Genomic DNA, 23,031 nt, shown 5'->3' on the forward strand with positions numbered 1-23,031 from the left:
TTATGCCTCAACGTCGGAGTTGGGAACTAGAGGTATCGTGGTATAGAGATAATACGTGAATAGCTCAATGCATTGGTGTCGAGTACAAGTAGAAGATGTTTTACTGCAATTTGACAGTTGACGAATCTATCAACGTTAAAGTGCAAAATATATGTCGCGCCGCACGAAACCTGGGACGGTAGAAATGGCCATCGCGCGGGTTTTTACCTATTGTCACAATTACTCTGAAAATATACTTTTTAATGTTGCTCGTCAGGTTCCTCGGCTATATCTTTACTTATTTTATACTGTTATGGTATGCAGGGTAACTCAATTGCAAACAAATGAAAATTAGGCATATTTTCGTGATTTTTTTTCATCCAGGCAACTTTTACCTTTAAGGTTTTCTACATTGGTACATTTTAAGACAGAAATCTGATGTATATAGTGGCACTGTCATACTGTCAGTGCAGAGTTCGCTTGCTCCAACTCTACCTACTTAGTTCACGATATCAAAGTGTTCGCTAATCGCTAAGCGCCACTTGCACCACCCCACTAACCCGGGGTTAACCGGTTAAACCGTTAACACAGTGTCAAATTGTACTGGTAACCATGGTAACTCCAGGTTTAACCGGTTAACCCCGGGTTAGTGGAATGGTGCAAGTGGCCCTAAGAATGCTAAACAATTAGATTAGTAGTTACTCACCGGCATAGTTTGACTCCCGTGCAAACTGGTGATGGCCGCCTGCGCCTCTTGGTGTGAGCTGAACTTTACGAACGCGCAGCCTGCAACAACAAAACGAAACTTTATTATATTTCATACAATGTTACATACGTAACTGGTAAAAATACATGTGAATAAATAAGCGGTGAGTTATCTTTTAACCCCCTTATTCATAATCCCCGTTTGTCCCTTTCCGACGTATTGGTATGATGGAAAGGGACAAACGATTATTATCGGCTTGTCAACTTTAGTAAACGTTTATGAATAAGGGGGTTACACTTTAGTGTTTTTGTTTTAATTCTTGTTAAATTTTTAATGTGTTTTAAATTTTTGCATCGGTTAATTTTTTTATAACTAATAAAATTAATAGGTACCTTCTATAGCCTCTAGCACAGAGCCATCACGCAACATATACTGCTGTATTTAACACCTATTTTACCCCTACGTAAGAAAAAGTCCCATTTGAACCAAAGAAAATATTTCGTAATCCGCCGAACCGTTCCGTTTTCGCATTAACTTTGGCCAGCTTAGTTTACAAACAAGTTCGCCTTACGCAACCTTCAGCCCATTCTAATAGATACATCCTGAAATTACAAATAAACAATGTCCAAAAATAACATAAAACTTGAGGAAAATTCGATTTGTTTTTAGAGTGGTAAATACCTATGACCTTTTTTGGGTAGTGTCGATGAGTGCGCGATCACAAGGTGTTATCAAAGGACATTATGGAAAAATTCAATGTCATGAATATAAACTCAGTTAACCCATAATATGAGTTATGAGTTGTCATAAAAATATGCAAGTGCGTGTTGAAGGCACATTTTCAGTTATAACGACTTGTTTAATGATTAAAAATAAAATTAAAATAGTTTTAATGATTGACATTGTTTAATGTGTGTGTTTGTTTGGTGTATTTTATTTGCCTAAATTTAGAAAAAATGTAAACCATCTATTAATCACAAACTAGATGTGTTTTTCATATAATATTATTATTTGTTACTAGGCAAAAAAAAGGCTAGTAGATTCACAGATATAGTAGCATAATAGAAAATTCGCTTTTATTTTTGATTCTTTTCTTATAATCAGCACTGGCATAAGCAAACATTAATAACCTCATAAATTCCCAGGTTCAACACTAATATCCCAAAATTCCGGAAAAACATCGTCAAAAAAATGTCTTAAACAACAGCTCACAGCGGGATTATCGCTCAGTTTTTCAATAACAGGCTGTCAGAAGGCGGAGGATCAATCTTACCTCCCTTCCCACAGGTGCTACTGCGTAATGACGACTGATGGATCTCCCCGAGATAGGATTACCGCACCAACTTGCCCTGAACTAAATCACTTGCCGCCCAGCCTCTTTTAACGGCATTAGTGCCGACACCTCGCCCATATTTTACACGATGCAAAACCGAAACAGAACTCCGGAAGAAATACAATCTTCTTTTATATTCGCGACGTGAGGATACGGGTAGATTATGCTCGTTACTTTATATTAAATCAACGATGAATCTAAAAAAATTCAGAGGTAAAACTTTGCACGAGAAATTGTGGCGACTATTTCGCCGAGCTCTCGACGCTGGAAGTACGATTATGCTTGACTGGCTTTTATTCGTATTATCCTTTGTTCGACTGGATAAAAGAGCACGGCCGAAAGGTTTTCGGAAAAGCCGCCTCAAATAAATTAGGGCGCACTTTTTAAAGCTCCACACCATGTTTACATCTCCGGCTGCTGCGAAAATAGAGACAACGCAAAATAAGCAGAGGCCGAATAGAATAAAAACAATTTGCAATCGCCGGCAAGGGCGCTGTCGCTGTCGCATAAAGGAATAATAAGCGCGGATTGTGCGGAACACAATTTAAACAGCGACAATCGGTGTAGCGGCCGCGCGGACCCGCCGGCGCCGCGCCGCGCGCGCTCATTACAATGGCTGGCGGAAAGCCCATTATGAGGACGTCACTTGGCAAGTGCGAAAGAAGTCAAAACTTCGCCGGCAAACATGGCACTATTTACTGCTTCCACATTCGGCGACGTGTGCGAACTTGGATGCAATTTGTTAACCCTTTATCGGGCTGGCACGCAGGCGGCGGCTGCGTCGCGCTGCAGGTAACTTGGCCGCCCGCCAAAGATCTGTTTTCCTGTTGTTGGCGAGCAAACTCACAGATCAGTTTTTATCGCGCGAAAGGCCTTTATAGCCCGCCGATAGCGCCCGCGACCGAAATGTTTGCGTCGCCGCCGATCGCAAATATTATTGGATAGTTTTATGTATCGGAAGCATTACACGTTAAAAAGTTTGGCACTCGACTGGCGACGGAACGTTACCTCTGCGAATTGTTTCATGTTTGGTCGTTCGATTCGCGAGCGTGCGCGAGTGTTTACCTGTCAAGTTAACAGGATAATTTGTCAAAGGTTTCTTTGAGGTCCATTTTTTTGTGTGCGTCGCGAAGCACCTTTTATGTCTTTGACACACGTCAGCTCTAGTAATCATACGTTCGCAGTATCCTGAGATGAGGGCTTGTGCGTCTCTGAAAGGATATTTGTTCTGTGAGGTATTTTCTAACGTGGAGTGGAGGAGACAAATCTAGTTTATTCGTAAACTTGCTACAATTATTTACCTGCTGGATTTAATTTGGTAATGAAATTCTTACAACAACTTAGTTATTCCCACTTTCAAATTAAGCCATCCTCATGTATCTTTACTCAGTCTATGAAATTCACCGTACGTTCATTTCAACTGTAAGTATAACAATGTCAGATGTAAAACTTTGTACTCTCGAGAACAAACCAAATACGTACTATTAAATGGCGCTATTTCACTGAAGGTTCAGGAGCGAGATCCAATATTATTACTGCTCTGGGCTCAGTTCGAATCTTTCATTTTAAACTTCCGCGTATGAAGTTGCTCAGAGGAAGTTGGTAATGCCGAGATGAATTCGCGAACAGTGTAAACAACATCCGATCTATATGGACCGCCCTAACGAGAGATTCTGATTGTCTTTGCTCTGAGATTTCATTCAGTTTGATTCGATTTAAGAAGCAAATAAAATTAGTTTCTGAATAGTTTGGCCCGGGTTTTAAACTGTTGATTAAAATTTGGGTTCATGGTTTATTTAGGAATAGAGATTGCAATATTCGTTTACACAAACAAATGAAGCGAATAAACTGTTTAAATATTGAATTGATGGAAATGTTAGTCTTGCTGTTGAGTCGCGGGGATTCGTCGACTTTTACATCAACTGACTAAATAGAAACACCTAACAAACATTGATTACAACGTTTAAAATGTGTTTCGGAATTAAACTGTGTAAGTTATTACTTATTACCAATATTATCTAAGTATGTCGCTAATTCGATTACAAATAAATAGAGAATCTATTTCACAAGTCACAAATCAAACTAAGCCTAACTCATTTAAGTATTTTCAATTCTCAAATTCTGAAGTAGGTTCTATTTATATCGAAAACATAAAGTATTTCGTAATTTCCATACGATTCCATGTAGGTATACACATTGATAAACCCATCCTAGTGTCTATTGGTCTAACTTCTCAATGGCATGTTCGAATCGAACCCCTAAATTCGGACCCCGTTTCCATTCCTCGCTGCCTATGATAACATAAGACTGGAACCAGTGTCACTATGTATTTTTATCACCAAACTAAGAGTATAAACGGTATACTACTAACTAACATTCATCAGGATTACATTAATTTTAATAAAGTTTCAGAACTACGTGAAAACATTGTTCTAAAATTTTGTTCAACAACCATCCCAAATCATCAATAAAATTGGATCCGTGAACACAAACACAAAGAGCGATAATACAAGGTGATTACGCAAACGAAAGGCGGAAACAAAGAGATGCCAATAATAGGGATGAACTGGAAACCGTACGCGGCAATTTTGGTAAGTTACGAGTAGCGAGGAGCGTCAACTCTATCGGTTTATAGCTCCGCAATCGTGCGTAACGCGGCACACCAACTCCGCCGACAAATGTTTAAAACGACTTCTACTCCATTGTTCCTCAGTTTCCAATTGGGCCCAGGACTTTCTAATGTAACTTGATTGTAAAACAAAAGACGCTCGCAAACTTGCCGCGACCGTCTTTTGTCGAGAAAAAGGTGAATTATTGTTATGTTTCATAGGCGCCGCTTAATGGAGCGGCGTTGGGCGTAAATCTCGCGGGAGGGCATTTAATTAGACATAGTCTTGTATACAGGTGCAGCGGGTAAAGAATTAACCTCTCCCGCGTAACTCGAGAGCCGTTTTGAGGCACTAAAAGATGGCTAATTGGAAAGGTAATATCCACGGGTAGCATTAACAATGCTCGGGAGACCTGCGTAATCTCCGGCAGGATCCTTATTATTTTAAGTGACGCGGATGTTAAATATTAACGTGGAGTATTAGCGGGTAATGAGGAGATAGTTGGTGCGTGCAAACAGCGCGATTACGCCGCTCTGATAGGATCATGCGCGGAAACCCTGTACGATATAGATGCGTAAGTAAGCTATGATATAAAGCTTAGCGCCAGTAAAGGCATAATGCTTTCGATAAAACATATAAAGAATCGTAGTTGTACGTAGAAAGTCAAAATATATGATTTGTCTGTTTTGACGCTTAAAATTCGCGTTAACTTAAGTCCATCGTTGTGTCGTCTTTTGAAGTGAAAACTTCTTTAGCGGCGCTGGGCACTTTTTGAGGTGGGGAAAAAATGATAAACTCGAGACAGCGTAACGCGATCACGTGACAGTAAGGTTTAGATGGCCACTCATTTAGATGGCTTTTAAATCAATAAAGAAAAACTCAATGACATTACATGAAAAAGGTTCTAATCTTGTACGGGTTGAAATACGAGAATCTCACAGTTACATTCTAACTTTATATCACTCAAATATAATTCAATAAAGCTACATCTTGATGAAAGCGCTAATAAAAGTGAACTCTAGTACTGGTGAATAAAACTCAAAATATCATGATTAGATGCGAGGTCTGCAAGGTAACTTTACAATTTCTATTCGAATTTTAAACAATTAACGCTACAGATTTGAATTTCGAATTCTAAACAAGCACACTGACCAGCAATTTCGGAACTAAAGTTTTTCAATAGAAAGGAGGATGGGTCAATTATACAATAGTGCTGCAGACATTTTGGACTAGTCATTGAGTTTTCACTTCTGTCGGCACTCCCGGAGTGCAACCGGCAGAAAATCAGTGCTTTGCTCGAAAGAGCGAAGCGTATCACTGAGCCGTGACCCTTTTGTCCTGCTGCAACGCACACAGTTTGTACCTACCTACTTTTATAAAATTTTATTTTTGTACCTACTCATTTCTATGCTATTTTCTTTGTAACTCAATTTTCTTTGTGTAATAATTATTGTTTTTTTCTGTTGTGTGTCATTGCAGCTGACAAATAAATGATTTATCTATCTATCTATCAACCCGTTGTTTTTTTTATGAATTATCTGTTATATGAAACAAAATGTCTAGTTCTACAAATTTAATGAAACTTATTATCTCCCATTGATTAAACTACTAAATTACAACATAAACTTGACTCCGATTTGTTTTCCCAAAACTTGTCCAATATATTTTTAACAGCAACGTTTTGAAACGTCAAACAGCGCCGATAGGGTGTTTCTGAGCGAACAAATTCGCAACGATAAGGACGTCACAAGTTGGAGTATTTCATTGGAGTTGGTATCAGTTGCGAGCTCGCAGTCATTGTATGGAGTGCACGCTCAATTTGTGAAAAAAGTATAAAAGTTCGCTTACAATTCTCTTTCTGAGGGTTTAAGCTCGGGGTCAGGTTGAATTATGCTGGGACTCACTATATTTGTACGGATCTTTGTGGATTGTGTCTTTGTATATTATGTTAGCAGAGATGAAATTCAGACGTTGCTTTTGGAACTCAGTTTGTATTAATTAATAACCTTGAGACTGCTGCACTGTGATGTGATACTAATAAGATACACTAGTGTACGTAGTAAATATTATATTACGAATGAAAATTATAGACGTTAAAAATATAAACAAACCGTTTTTATGCTGGATTAAAACCATCTACTATGTGATAATTTTTTCTCGTAATAATTACAATAGTTACAATACTTAAATTGCAGTAAGATCATAAGTAAGTTATAGGCATTCGCTAAATTACAAACACTCCTTAATTCGTCGATGACAGGAATTACGTAAGTACACAAATATCACTCGATACAAAATCGAATCTAAAATACCACAAATTATAAAAAAATATACGATGGATATATAATACATATAGATAACGATGCCTTCAGCTAGTGCCAAGATGGACAGATAGGGCGATAGAGGCGTCAGACGATAGTCCGCACGCGACGTGGCGCCTGCGTTCCACGATACTTGTCGCGTGACGATAACACGGTTCTATCTTTTTTAAATACTTGTAATGTGAGTCTTGAGGGGGTGGGACAAGACTTATATTGCAACTATTCTAAAGTTAGAAGACTATTGTCCGCTTTGCGTCTTAAAATTGATGGGCATAGTTATAAAATAGATTTAGATATTTTCCTGTGTATTTCCTTTATAAAGTTACAAGCTTTTGCCCGCGACTTCGTCTGCGTGGTATACTGATGATGATGATTAATAAAAACTGTCCTACGTCCTTTCCTGGGCCTCAAACTATCCTCATATCAAATTTCATGTAAATCGGTACAGCGATTTAAGCATGAAGAAGTGACAGACAGACAAACCTAATTCCGCATTTATAAGTATAATAATATTAAGTACGGATAAAAAAACAATTAAATACTACGTATTTTATCTACTGGTGTGTAATCTTATTTTCCATCTTTATATCGGGTGGAACAGAACGAAGGACTTTTACGTAAACTGGGAGTTGTTCAGACTACGTACTTTATTTTTCACTTATTAATCACGTTAATATTTCTAACCGTTTTTGAGATACAGTTTGCTAAACATTAGTGCGAAAATCTGTATGTTTCAACCCTAGCAAGTAGATCGTATGAATGACATGCCATGTGTCAATTGAAAATGTAAATAACTTTGTAGGGTTGTCACTGATATAAAAATATTTCATTTTAATGATTTTGTTTTACTATTAAATCCAGCTTTACGATTATAATAACTCGATTGTAGTTCACTTAGATAACACTATCCTTTCAGCTCAGTCTCTAGAAATGTTCCGCCCTGTATAATAAACATTTGCTACCCACTGTAATTTTATCACGAATAATAGTATGATATCCATATGAAAGAAAACATGTCGCGCCAATAAACGATCCCTTACACAACACAATCCGTCGACCACCGTAATCGTTTACCGAAAACCGAAGCATTAAAATATCCATAAACCGGCTCAATATTAAAAAGCACGTTTTCACAACATTCGTATTCCGCCGCCGTCGGGTCATATCTCGGTTATATCTCCTAAGGTCTCATAAGGGAGACGGTTGGACCCGGCGTGGCTGCAAAGTGGTTATAAACCGGCCCTTAAGGCGCCACGGTAAACGTAAAGACACTTCGCGTACGTGAGCCGTTGGCTTCATACGCGTTAAAATATAATACTCAGCGTTATTGATACTGTTATGGTGATAATAGGGTTACTGATCTGGTGTTCACGACGTTTTTAAGGGGACGAGGATGACTCAGTCGTTGCACTTTTTATTTTGTGGTTAACTGCTGACGATCGTAAAATGTGCTCGCCGTATCTCGTGATGTCATTTGATTGTTAGGCATTCGGAGTCTATTTCATCAAAGCTTCATCGGCCAGAACTCAAAATTAAGAAAAATGTTTAATTTATATAAAAACATATCCATTTTCTTTCTTTAATTATTTTGATTATTTGGCGCAGTCGGTAGGATTACAAACTGATAATTTATTTTTTTCTTTCAGGTAGGTACGTCTAAGCTAACTCTGCACTGACTAAGTGTGGAAATGCCATTGAAAACGTCATATTTTCATAGGAAATTGACGTTTATAAAATTAGCAACCTACACTTGTAACATGTCAGAGGCTCCCTTCCATGTTAACATTATATGTGAACATAGTATTGTTCTATTTTTAAGTCGGTTAAATTTCCAATATTGTGTCCCACGGTAATTTAAGTATTTATATTTCTTCTCATATCTCAAGTGGGCCATTTCGTCTGAAATTCTAGAAACAAAGTTTGGAGGGCCTAGTAATTTATAGTAAACCAATATATTAAGATATCTATTCATAAAATAATTTGAACTCTATTTCAATGTCATAAAGCTTTTGTAGTTTAAAAATCTGTTAAAATTCAGTTTGGTTTCTTATGTTTCAAGGGCTTAGACTCGTATTTCACACGTCGTCGTAAAAATGAATGAATAATGTTTGTTTTGGTTAAAATATTCTATGCAAATTTGAACCATATTATAAAGAATTAAGAAAGGGCGGAGCTCTACAATATGTGCTCATATAGAAAACAAAGGTGGTTAGAATAAAAAAAACTGTAATGTCAATCCCATAGGCGTAAAGATATAGTTTAAACCACACCCAAAAGTAGGTCAATTTGGACCTTATTTTAATTAAGAAATAAGGTGTAATTAGTGAAAGGACTGTACGAAATTATGAAATTCAGTATTGGTTATGGGGAAACCAATGACGTACAAGGAAGTGGGAAATAGCAGGGATGACGGGATCTAAGGTAGGGATCAATAGAGTCCCTTACGAGATCACTCTTCGTGGCCTTAAGCAAACCGTCGGACGTGTTCTCGATTTAGGTAGCTAGGTCTATCTAGGTTACCTATATTGTGTCCTGACCTGGACTTTGCTAGTTTCTCATGATTCTGGTAGAGTTTGGATTGGAGCATAATATAGTGTAATTTGTTGTGGGGTTTTACTTGAATAATTTTAGAGAAGTACATTTAAATGTGTTAATTTTAGTGGGTTTAATCATTTTAGTGCTGTTTATTGATTTGTGGTTCAGACAAGTGCTAGTATTTAATATTGTACTAGTAAAGTTTAAATTATAAATCAATAGACTTATTAATATTGTAAAGTTAGTATTGTTCATAGTGGTTTTGTAATTTTTAGTGAATTTTAATTATTTATTGATTTATGCTTAGACAAGCGCTAGTGTGATATAATATACTAAGTGAAGTCTAAGTTATAAGTCAATAGAGTCTTAAAGATTGTAAAATCTTGAGTTGTTTCCAGTGAAAATTAATTAGTTTGTGTTTTAATTGTGTTTAATATGTGTAGTGTTTTGGCCTGGTTTATTTTAGTGATATTTAGCATTGAAATTAACTTGGTTGGAATACTCTATATATTAATTTAAATTTAGTTTCGTGAGTTATTTCGTATCTTTCTTATGGGGTAGAGAGAACTAGTTCGATCCAACATAGTGTTGGGGGGTTAGTAAGTTGGACGGGTAACCTCACGGTGTCAACTATAGTCCAAATTACTAACTTGCGGTGTTTTTGATAAAACCCAGGTGGGGACCTGGCAGTTCCTGCATTTATTAAGACAGGGTCACCCCCTAGGATCTGGAAGATTTGGGTTGTCATCTAGACTTCTTAAAGAAGCCAGATTCTAGTCCAATTATCCCGTATCTATATACTTATATATTCACTTTTATATTACCCCTTTCCGGCCTTACTTCTGCTGTCCCAATCCACTGTGTGGAAGTATGGCTAGCACACGGAGAAATAGGATTTTTAGGTCTAAAACGAGGTGTCTCCACTCGTCTTAGTTAGCTATAGCATAGAAATTACTCATTGCACATTGAGTAATTACGCGAGTAAATTAAATGTGCATCCCGGGATGCTAGTTTTCAAATATATCGGTAGAATAGTTGGATAGATTAGCTGTTAGGTTAGGGTTTTTATTTATCAGGTCTAGGGCTTTTGTAGGATTGATCTAGATTTATAATTTTAATATATCAAAGCCATTAGATATTTACAGTAGGTAGCTAGGTTCCTTTTCGATACATTTATGGCTATTTTATTGTATTTGTTGTTCATTATTATGGGTTTATGGGTTAACTTCAGTTTAGCGTTAGCTAGGATGTAGTGTGGGATTAGGGATTGTTAGGATTTTATTACATATATTTATTTATGACTTATTGACAAACTTGACATATTGACTTATGACATGACTGTATATATTTGTTCCTTTGCAACGCTACTGGTAGAAATATATTGTGGGAAAAACTAAAGTAAATAACCACAATATAATGTAGTATTGTAGAATCAATTTGCTTACAAATAAATATTTGTTTTGCCTGTCCCTTGGCAGTTTGTATGACGATTACATTCTGTTTTCTGCAGATTATCTGTGATTTTCACACTTGACCTTAAAAATACGGGGTCATATATTATTGAAATTATATCAATGAGTGATTTATCCAGGCTAGATCGAGGCAGATGCAAGATCCGTGGTTTATTTTGGTCCGAAAGTGTGATTCAAAATGACTACAATTACAGTTTGGTTAATATTACTTCATTGATTACTAAAATGTATTACAAAATTGCAGAGTTCTGGAGAATTAGAGTGGATCAAATACTGCTGCTCTACTACCAGTAATTTATCGGGTTAAATTGTCTCTTTGAATATATTATTCCTGCCATTAATGATTGAAATGAAGATTGAGCTGGTAAAGTACATATTACATCGTGCTCAGAAATACCTATTAAAAATAAAATAAAATAAAATAGGTATAATTTAGCCTAGAGACCTGACTCCATCCGGGCGTGACTGTAGATAAGTAAGTTTGTACGTACTATAATAGTAAAAATATAAAATATTTTTCCATGACGTTAATATAACTATTTTTCTTTAGCTAGCTAGGTTAGCAAGCAAATATATAAAAGGAAAATATAAAGTACAAACAAAAAGGACTTTCTACTTTCATGGTAACTGGTCACGGTAGGGCTCGGTGGGAGATAAATTCAAAAAAATATAATTTATTATTTATTCATCAAATTCACTTACTGATTACAATATATTTCTGATTTATATGAATAAGATATTCTTACAATTTGTTATAAATTTGCAATAATCTTTTTTTTACATTTGACAGACTTTACTTACACTGACATACTTTACTGACAATTTAACTATGACGTTCTACAGACTTATTTGATTTTGACATACTTACTATTGACTTATTGATTACATCTTATTATAGACTTAATCTGATTAAGTCAAACATTACTATAACCTGCAATGATATTTCTTATTACTCTGACATAATTCACGGTTTAATAATTATTTAACTTTATTAGGATTTATAGGCGTATTATTCATAACTCTTTCCTATTATGCGAAAAGGATTTCGGTTACTATTAGCGGTTACGACGAAGGGTCCTACATAAACACTAAACGATCATTTGGCCAATCTACTGATCCAATTCAAGATATTAACTTATTTAATTAGTATTTATTTAGGTCATTTGCATTATTTTATAATAACTAATAAAGGTAATTACGGTTTGCGGTATTTTAAGGGTTTTTAGATTTTTCTTATTGGAATTTTTAGTACTTTGGGTAGGTCTAGGTTTAGCTAAGTAGGGGTAAGTAGGGTTATTTTAAGGAGAGAGGTGGGAGATATTACACACTGTACCACTGTAAAGGCTTTGAAGAGTCGGCTTGGTCCGCCTTATATTTTAAGACTCTTTACAATGTCTTTATCATTCATGTGTACGAGTATACAATAACATATACATAGCATACTCGTATCATAGCCATATCGCTATACGCAGTCCGAAGTAGGCCGCTTATCGGCGGTCCGCAGAAGTAGGCGCAATTAGCTCCACGTCCTTATAATGGAGTCTATTGATTGGAGGATTAATCTGAGATGTTAGAGGAGAATGGGACGTCTACTTATACTGATAGTGGGTCAGTGTATAACGGCCAACGCATAGCGGGAACTCTTAGATGTCATATAAATACTGAAAATAAAAAGAACTAAGCTAAAGGGAAACGCAAACGAGTATGCGAATCGGCTGATGGTGAGTAATTACTGTCGCCCATGGATAAGTACGTTGCCGGTATTTTGAGATAGGAGTACATTCTTTTCTTGCAGGTTTGAAGGTCGCATCGGTCCGAAAATACCGCGGGCTACGGTTCATTCCACAAAAAAACGTAGAGCGAAAATGAGCTCAAAACCACAAATCGACCACCATTTCACGCCGAAGAGATCGCAGCCAGATGCTGGCAGTATATAAAGACTTCATTGCCATGTCTTATTTTTATTAGAATAAGTATACAATACATATTATATAAGTCGGACCGTAGTATCATTAGATATCTAACTTTTCAGACTTTAACAAAGTCTTGAATGAATGAAATGAGCACGAAATTGCTAAATGTATCAAAACTATTGCAATACTCAAACTTACAGAACATTTACTCTTTTCAAGATTTGCGACGTTTCTTCTCAAACTCTCAAATTGAATATAAAAATGAGAACACCCGAAGACTGATTGTGTTTTAGCAATTTGATATGGTTTTTAACTTATTTCATTTTTAGAGAATTAACTGTAAATTTTTTTGTGACACACTTTTATTGCTGACTGCACTTTTTCTCATTTGCATGTCTATCGAGTACTTCTTGAGACACCGTAAACCGGGGTTACTTTGATTTGCGGGTCGACTTTGATAACAACTTCCCTCCGCTATTAAGGTGCTTGTTTTAACGAGTTTAAAAATACCTTCTCAGTTATTTTTTCTTTATTGGCAACACTGATAGTTGCTTAACCACGTAGTAATCGGATGCGAGTATAATAATTAATATTTCGCACAGAAAAAAAATATTAATGGCGGGTACGCTTTTCTTCCTGGTTTTATTGGTTGAAAAACTTTGACTGTATTTGTGTCAAATGTATTAAACATGTAATTTTATAGTGTCTTAGGTTAATCAGTGTTTATTCGTTAGTTTATAAAAAAAATACCGGAATTCGACAACCTACACATGCGCACGTAGCCGGGGAATCCATGGGTCGGGGTGTCTTTGATCACTTATACGTGGTGAAATTGATCAAAAGACTAAAGTAACACCATGAATTATTTTGGCAGCTTACGATTTTTTTATGTATATTTTTCAATAGTTATATAATAAATAAGTATCGTCTGAGTTAGTGCAAGAGGAAGAGGTAGTAAAATTATAAGTTTGTATGTAGGAGTTGATCTCCGGAACTGCTCATCTAAATCAGATGAGCAGGTACATTATTTTACCCTTTTCTATTGTATGGAATTCACTTTCTCGGTGGAAATTGACTATATTTTATCCTGCGGCTTTGATTTAGGTTTTTTATCATACGTGCGTGAGGCCACCAGCACACCAGGGTATTAATTCTACAAAAATAATAATGCATATTCTTTTATAGAAACAATGCCAGAGATTACAAAAGAAAATCGAGTAACGAGACTACAAAAAATACCAAGAAGTACTCAATGATGCACTCGCAAACATAGTGACGGGCTCAAAATCTATTCATGCCGCATCGAAAGCATACAATATTTTATATAGAACTTTATACAATAAGTAAAGGCAACATATCAAAAACCCAGGTGCACAGACCAAATTTACTGAAACGGAAAAGCTTGCAATTCAAAAATCTGTTGCTAAGTGCGATGATAAGTTAAACTCCTACGTTATTTATAGTAAATGATGTAATAAGCGCTTAAAGTTATTAATTTGTATCATTTGGTATGTTATCAAAGTAAACCTTAAAAATATATATAACTTAAAAAGTACTAAACAAATTTTTATTTTTTTATTTTTACGGGCTTATTAGCGGGTCTACTTTAGATTGTCAGCAAAAAAAGTAGTGGTTTCAAAGTAACCCCATTCTCAATATAACTTTGATCACGTTGTTTTTATTTTTTTCTGAAAAAATTATAAGTCCTAATTTTTTTTTTATTTGGCAGGCGGAAAGAAGAGAAAAAACCGATTATTATATTTTTATTTCATATTTTTACGTATATTAGGATCGTTAAAAAATGGTCTCAAACTCTAAAATTGATCAAAGTATCCCCGGTTTACGGCATTTCGTTTTGCTTAGCGTGAGCCTCTAACGCTAACGGTGTACGCGAAATGCAATCAAGAGTAATTTCATCAGGCATCTCGTTACACTTAGGTCAAACTTCAGAAAAGGTCCCTTCTGCAGACAAAACAATAAAAGTTAACGACTCTCGAGTGGGTCTCTATTGTTTCCCAAATAGTTTTAAGTCATAATGTATTGTTTGTCCGAATTTTCGTTAGTCATAATTGGTTTTTCTCAGAAACGCGTAACTTTTCAGGACTGCCATAAAACAAACCTAACCTAACCTAATCTATCTATAGAATAACCTTACGAAAATCCTGAAAAGTTAACGGTTTTAAAACTTTATGGGAAACAAAGGGACCCCCTCTCGAGTACATACAAACCAATTAAAACCAAAATATTACTTTGCTAATCCGCGAAAAGATAACGTGCTAGTCAATCAGTGCTAACCCGTTATACTTACTTGCGTATTTTTACATGCAATTAATATTCCCACCCTCCCACCGCAAAAATAAATATAACAAACCACCACCAAAAGAATAAACCTCGACACGTGTTTCGCCTCTCTACGAGGCATCCTCAGGAGTTGTTGACGGTCTGATGCCCGGCAACGGAATGACCTGTCTAGAATGGTCGGCCATATTTATACCTTGACCACTCCCCCTACCGTGCAAGTGTGAGTGAGATGGAAAAATTCGTAATAACGGCGATGACGCAACATTCAATTGTTCGCTAAGAATCATGCCCCTATTGTTGTACCTAATTATTTCCAGTTGTTCCAGAACACCCAAACGCAATCCCTTTTCGCAAACATGTAAAATATCAAAAGAATGATTCTCAGATAAAGTGTGACCTGTATCTAATAAGTGCTTTGCAAAATTGGACTTCTCTGGATGGTTATGTCTATATCACGCAACATGCTCTTTATACCTAGTAGTGAAACTACGGCCCGTTTGCCCCACATACACTTTATTGCAATCGTCACAAAAAGTGTATGTGTGCAAATTGTCAATACAGAATTGGCCTCCCGTTCGCTTGAACGTTGTTTTTTCCACGAGCCGCCTAAGTGGAGATTCGGGCGCTCCTAAATATAGAGCGTCGACCTTTCGACCTGCTGTGACTTTCACTGGATGTCTTTCGGGTCCGTTTCAAAGTAACCCCTTATCTCCCTAATGCAATTGAGTAATGGTTTATCAGGGTTATTATTCTTGTGAATGCAAAGTGGAATTTGCCTGGGATGTCCAGTATAATGAGATCTCTAATTTGATAGAAATTTAAACACTACTGTTATAATGGTTTTCCTGAGTCGATCGCTTGCCTGCGATTAGAAACTGGTTGAAATATGGGGTCAGACGTTATTGTAGAAAGTGAACGGTGAAAAAGTGGATTATTTTAGCCCCAAGGTCGGCAATGTCTTAAAGTACTGACTTTATGTAGGTACGGAGTTCAAAGTTGATTGTGGAATATATCTTTTAGGATAAGATTCCTAAAGATTTGGTGTTAGAGAATAACTTGTGGTTCGATATAAATTTGCAAAGTAAAAAATAAAAAAGTCATTCAATAAACAAGTCGAAGTATATCACATAAAAATACATGGTAAATATCTACGTAACGGATAGATAAAGGATGTGCAAACTCTTTACCTATTATAAATTTCAATTTCACCCTTAACCCTTTCCTCAACTCTAAAAACCGTTAAATCATTAGAATAAAAAAAAATAAAAGCCCCTAATCTCGCGTCAATCACTCAAATTTAATTTCCAAATTTGAGGCGAAATTTAATATCTGTTTCGAAACTTTGATTAGGGAACCCGTGATGGGTGTAATTTGGAGATGGGCTAGTTTTTATCGGATGAGTTATGGGTGCTTTCGCTGTTGCGTGCGGCGGCGGCGGCGAGCGACACCTATCAAGTGGTTTTTAAGTGACGAGTGAGGAGCGGGCACTTGTGTTGATATTTTTTTTATTGACCAGTGAAGAACTGGTTTTAGAGTGAGTTCTGACTTTGTAGCAAAAACAACTTGATGAATACCTATGCTCGTTCTTAAAAGTTACTTAAGGTATACATTTTGGACGTATCTTGTTTATTTAGTTTTATTTTGATACGAGTGATAGTAATGCCTAATGATAAAACAATATTAGATGTACAAAGGGAAGTATTTTCATAGAAAGTAATATAATTTGTTTAATTTTAATAGAATAGAATTAATAGATAATTAGATGTCAAACAGATAAAAAATTCAATATTTTCTATTGCCTAGAAACAATATGCCTAGCTCAAAAATGTGAATTATAACCACTACATACAACCTTGGCATAAAACTATATACCAAAGAAAACATTAAAACAAATCCCATAATAAACTAGCTATAGCGCCCCCTCGCCAGTATTTATCGTCAGCAATTAACCAGTTAGCTGTTATCAGCTGCTATCCATCCGAGTTGATCCAAAAAGTCTTATTTCTTTACAAATTTACATTGAGATACGTCCTATTGGATTACGATGGTGCTATCGGTTGTCGGGTGTGCGGCGGCCGGGGATATCTTACCTATGCGTGCTTACGGCATTCTTGGGTAAAAGTAGACGCCATCGTTAGTGTCAGAGATCGGGAAAAATTAATTAAAGTTTGAATGTTTGGATCCTACCGGCTGCGCCAATGTGTAAGCAAGTTATTATTGTATTAACGCGATTGTTTAATGATAAATACGTTTTGAATCAATACAAATGAGCCACTTTTGTATTTAATTTTAATACAAAGTGACATGGTTTTATTCCTATCTCGTATTTAAAAGATCAACAATTTATTAAGAAATTGTTCTTCAAATAACCTGTTAATACCTACTTTAACAACGTAGGGTAATTATATAGATATCTCTATTAGTCACACAAGTTCCTCTTATCAAGTACCTATCAATCAAGAAATTTAAAAAAATCCTTAATTCGAATTGAAAAACAAAAGCGAGGCAAAAGGAACCCTATATTGAGCAGAATCACTTCATCATAGCGTCCAGGTAGTTGCTATCGACCCATCTAATCCCAGAAGAGGTTCAATCTTGTCTTCAATCGAATCTCCCTGATTACGTCAAGCGATATGCAGGGAGGCGGAGTTAATAACGCTCGAATGTCGATCAGGGCCGATGGAAAAATAGCGTGAGATGCGGAATAGGGACCCAGTTAGTGTTACCGGGGATTGCGAGTTGCGAGTGGTATCATCGTGAATAAATTGTATATTAAACGGGCGGTAAAAATATGCCGATTTTTATGAGAAATATTTTTAATTGTTGTGTTTCTCTAATGCAATCTGTAACGCAATGTGCTTTTTGTGTTGTTGAGATTATAGTCAAATCCCAATAAAACAAGTCCGGATACTGATTCTAAGTTCACGTACATCAATTAATTTTTTCTGCCGCAGTAAAATTAAGAAGTTATACTAACATTAAGAAGTTAACGATTTAATAGTAAGGATTAGGATGACTTGACACATGTTTAAATAAACTTGTTGATATAAAGTCAACTACTACTTTTTGGTATATACTTTTGATAGTCCAATAATGTTTAATTCTGGCTCTAGTAAAATGGGATATAAGTTTCAAACAAGTTGTATGTAGGGTAAACCCTCCAGTGAATGAACACCCCCCAGTGAATGAACAAAATCACGTTTTTTGTCTAAAATAAGAAATACAGCAACTTCCACCACTTTTCGTATTTTTTTTCTTATTAACAACTCTATTTTCTATGCAATGGCAACCCGTGATAAATTTATTTTCGACCAGTTTGAATGTGACTGGCATTTGAAGTTTACAGGTTTCTGGTTTTGAAGTTTTGTAAGGAAAAATTAGATCCCAGGTAAGTACAGTGTACGTTTGGAGCAACATATGAAGTGCTTATTTAATGTTTACCTGTACAAAGTTGAGTTATTTGGTGTGATTAAGAGTTAAACCTTCTATAAATGTACACTTTGTCGGCGTATTATGCTATTAAGTCTTTATTTTTTATAGTTCCATTACTGGCTTATCAAATGTTCTGAAACCAGTAAATGAACGGTGTGTTCATTTACTGGTGTAGTCTAGATTTATATTTTTTTCAAAATTTATATGTAAACGAAATGGTATTGAGCTTGTTTTTTGTGATTCTGCATAGAAAACGATTCTGATTCATTCAGCCAGTATTGGAACAAACCAAATTTCTATAGTCCATTTACTAGATTTTTCATGCCTATGTATGAACAATACAAAATTTGGCTTGTTCATTTACTAGATTTCTACTAATTCTATGTATGAACAATATAACCACGAATAATGCAATGACAAGTTTATTATTTTAAGCATTACTTGCTGAGCCTGACCTATTTTCATCAAAATATGCACGTTATTTCTTGTTTTAAAAATTGATTCTCTTTTTCTTATTAATATGTAACGGGTTGCTGTGTTATTGGTGAATAACCATCATTTTATTGAATTTAAATCAATATGAAGGGATAAAAAGATATGAACGCTTTAGCTATACCTACTAAAATAGAGCTACAAACGGTTTTTATGTTAAAAATGTTTTTTAATTCAGATTAAAAAGATGTAAATAATGTTCATTCACTGGGTTTTGCGGTGTTCATTCACTAGTTTTTATGTTCATTCATTAGGTTTTTGGGTACTTTTTGATAAATTCTGCTATAACTCAAAAACTATGAAAATAATAAAAAATCGCAGAAATTACTTTCTTGTTTATTAAATGAGGATTGATAAAATTGCAGTTAATTATTCCAATTATTAATGAATGCTGAGAAATGATTTTTCAAACTTGGATATTTGCTTAAGTGTTCATTCACTGGAGGTCTTACCCTATGTCGCAGTCGGATCGTATAATCCGCCGTATTACATTACGGCTAGCCGTTTTCAAAAACAGGGGCGTTTTGGAATGCGGCGGTTCAACGATTAGCCGGATTGAATGCGGCTGAATGAGAATCCGCCGGAATGTATTCGGTGCCATACGTTCTTCAACACGGCTAGCCGTAATACTAATACAGCGAGTCACTAGCCGCCACTTATACAGTTTTTAGTTCCCATCTTTAACACTCGTGGGGCTGCCTGACATAACAACAACAAACTATGAAAAACGCAGGGGTGTCCATCAAATCTGGAGTTTGTCGGACTGTTTCTTTTCAAAAAACATTTCCTTCGCAACTTAACTAGACGGAGCTCCGCTTCTCGGGTAAACGACCCAGAAATAGGGGCCCCGCATTTGCGGGGCTCCGTCTATTTAAGTTGTGTAGGAAATGTTTTGGAAAAGAAACACATGTAGTGCGGAGGGACCATGGCAAAAATAAATTAAATTGCAAACATTGTCAAACTCCGGTTACGTAGGCGACCAAAAGAACTGGTCACTCTACAATCTAAATAGTAGTACGATGCGGCTAAATGTAGGCCGCCTTAAAATTGAAGAACGTATCGCAATTACAATCCGGCTAATCGTCGAATCGCCGCATTTCAAAACGCCCCTGTTTTTGAAAACAGCTAGCCGTAATGTAATACGGCGGATTATACGATCTAACTACGACATGTATATTAATAACGATCTCTGCCAGTCTGTACCAACGAGCACTATAATATGCATTAACTTCCAACTTTACTACTGAACATTAAAACGCTACAATCCAACTACTAATTACTAGGTATCATCACAACTGACATGTTTATAGTCACATCACATCAGAACTTCGTTCAATTAATTATTTTATTACCTGGCAAAGAAATGCACTGTTCACTTAATCAACGCAAGTGCTCGCGTCTCTAGAGATCGGTAATTAATTAACTAGTCTGCTATCGATTGGGACAATACTTTATTACTTTTATTACCTTTTGAGTGCGGTTTTTGCTGAAAGGACGAGGATGTCTTTTGCATCTTTTTTTAGTCTAAAGGCACAGCGCCTCTTGGAATTATACTCAAAGAGCTCTTGAGAATATCTGGAAAATAAAAGCAAAGTAAATGATAAAGTTGTAAACTGAAATAGATGGCATATACTAAAGAAAAAGTGACCAATATGCAACATTATATACGTAGGGTACCTATATGTTACTATTTAAATTATAAAATATTTGATAAATCAATTAGATTTGCTCCCTACCTGTAAATGATAAAGTGGTTATAAATGATGTCTTTATCAATGAATGTAACTTTGAGACTTTTTGGGCCATTAATTAAGTTCAACTCAATTTTTTACCGCCGCACATATAAGTAACATTTATTTAATTGGAGTGAAAGTATCTTTAACTACAATGTTTCAACATTCGTTGCTTTAGAAATGCAATCAAATTAAATGTTGTATTATTTGCTTCTGCTGTTTGTTTCTATGTAAGCGCAGTTTTTTCTAGGTTTTAATTTTGCCAATTATGTTACAAACTAAGTATTCTTATAGTGTAGACATTAAATGAGTGGGCAAATTAACCTGAAACTTTTCAAAACATGTTATTTACACGTGACACACCGTCCACTTGGACGGCGATTTATTTGAAAACTTCCCTTAGATTAATGGCAGTCTTTTAAAATATATCAAAGTCTTGAAACTGAGTTCAGTTCGGTGGCCGGCGCTCGATCGCGGGCAATGAATTGGACAAACATTGCTCACGATCGTGCGAGCACCTCTATGTTCACTATTTTCACTTTATTTTGAAGAGCTGTTTGAACCTTTACCTAGTACCAGAGAAGGTGTGAAAGTATTTTATCTGTATGTGTAGGTATTTTGACCACAAATGTACACTGAAAGCGGATAGCATCGTGCATCGCTCTTGCAAATTCGGACGATAGGTAGAGAGACAAATAAACAAAGGAAGTGGTTCGTGGGAGGCCCTCAGGATAGCAATGCTAGTAAACCAGAATTGAGCAAGATCAGCGATAATAGGAAACTAGAGATATAACGGTCCGAAAGGGAGCATAAAACCCAAGAACTATTTTGGTAACATAAGTTGAAGCACTGTGTACTTCAAAAGAAATGGAATTGTACTAAAACGACCGGTTATGAGTTTAAACTAGAATAAATTGACTCAGTTTTATGAGATTCTGTTCTTAAAAAACTTTTGAGAGAGTTTTTGAAGAGTTAATAAAAACGACTCAGGTCCTATTTTAGATTCTTCTGTCAAATTTGAAAACTGTATTTTAATTAAGTATAAAAAAAATTGTGTCTGTTAACATACTTTGTTTATTTAAAACAAGAATTGCATGCAAAGATAACGCGCCTTGAAAAATATTGAGTTTTCTGTAGGAAGGACCCGAGCTTCTACGAAAGACCCGAATTAAACCAAGGTACGAATTAACCTACATAATAAAAATAAACTTCGTCTTCAATATAATTTCAAGAGTACAACACTGAGACGACTTGAGGACTGCAAAGACAGTAAGTCTTCACGAACACTACGTTAAATGCTACACCGTGTTGTTACTTATGTTAATTTCTGCGTACAGCTTAACAAGCCAGCTCCATCTTTCACCCGAGCAGTAATAAAAGTGCAGTCGTGTAAGTGGCGCGATCGCAGCGGCCATTATTTTTACGGTCGGCGACCACTCAGCGAGATCGCGCCGAGCGTACACTGCTCATCACTTTTGTATGGAAAAATTATATGGAATGTAGCAAACGGTTTTAAATATTTTTACTTTTCTTCGCGTTGAAAATACGCATTTCCATTTTTGAAATATGTAAGTACACGAAAATACTCACATGCCAATTTGAGCGTACACTGATATCAGAATAACATCTAAATTATGTCATTCAGTTATCGTGCATATCGCTCGTATTTGTCTGTAGGTACATGTAATGGCGCAGGCGAGACGCACGATAACTAAATAACATGATTCAAATATCATTCTAATAAACTTAAAATTACTTTCGACATTTCAGACGCAACTTTGCACCGTTCTTGTTTATTATTAATGAGATCTATATAGTACAAATTAGGCCTAGGCAAGATGACAATCGTACATCGACAGACACCAAACAAATAGAAAAAAATGTATCATAAAAACAGATACTACATAACTCTCGTAACTATTTCCATATTATTTAAGTTTCGATTGGCGTTTTATACCAACGATTGTCACTTTGGCTAAGCCCCCAGGTAATTTTTTGCCGTATTCATTTTATTTACCCGTAGGCAGTGTGCTCACAGCTCGATCCGCAGTAATACCATATTACGGGCTTCTCTTTCTAATGATTGCCGCCCGGCGTCTCAGGTATGCCGCCATCTTGTATTTTTATTTTTTTATTTTCCTTCAATGCAGCAGCAGTGAAGAATTAGTGATTATGGTTTTTATCATATTTTCTTGGATTTCAGTA

General features: G+C 35.9%; 1 protein-coding gene across 10 annotated transcripts in view; it reads right to left on the minus strand.

Moving 5' to 3' along the window:
* Positions 1 to 23,031, minus strand: part of LOC134794278 (CUGBP Elav-like family member 4) — an 883,344-nt gene that overhangs the window by 56,332 nt on the left and 803,981 nt on the right. For all 10 annotated transcript variants that reach the window (XM_063766045.1, XM_063766084.1, XM_063766053.1 and 7 more), the window contains one exon: positions 686 to 765. In XM_063766045.1, coding sequence (XP_063622115.1) covers positions 686 to 765 — 80 coding nt within the window. The remainder of the gene's footprint in view (positions 1 to 685; positions 766 to 23,031) is intronic.

The sequence above is a fragment of the Cydia splendana genome, chromosome 1, assembly GCF_910591565.1.
Source record: "Cydia splendana chromosome 1, ilCydSple1.2, whole genome shotgun sequence".
Classification (NCBI taxonomy): domain Eukaryota; kingdom Metazoa; phylum Arthropoda; class Insecta; order Lepidoptera; family Tortricidae; genus Cydia; species Cydia splendana.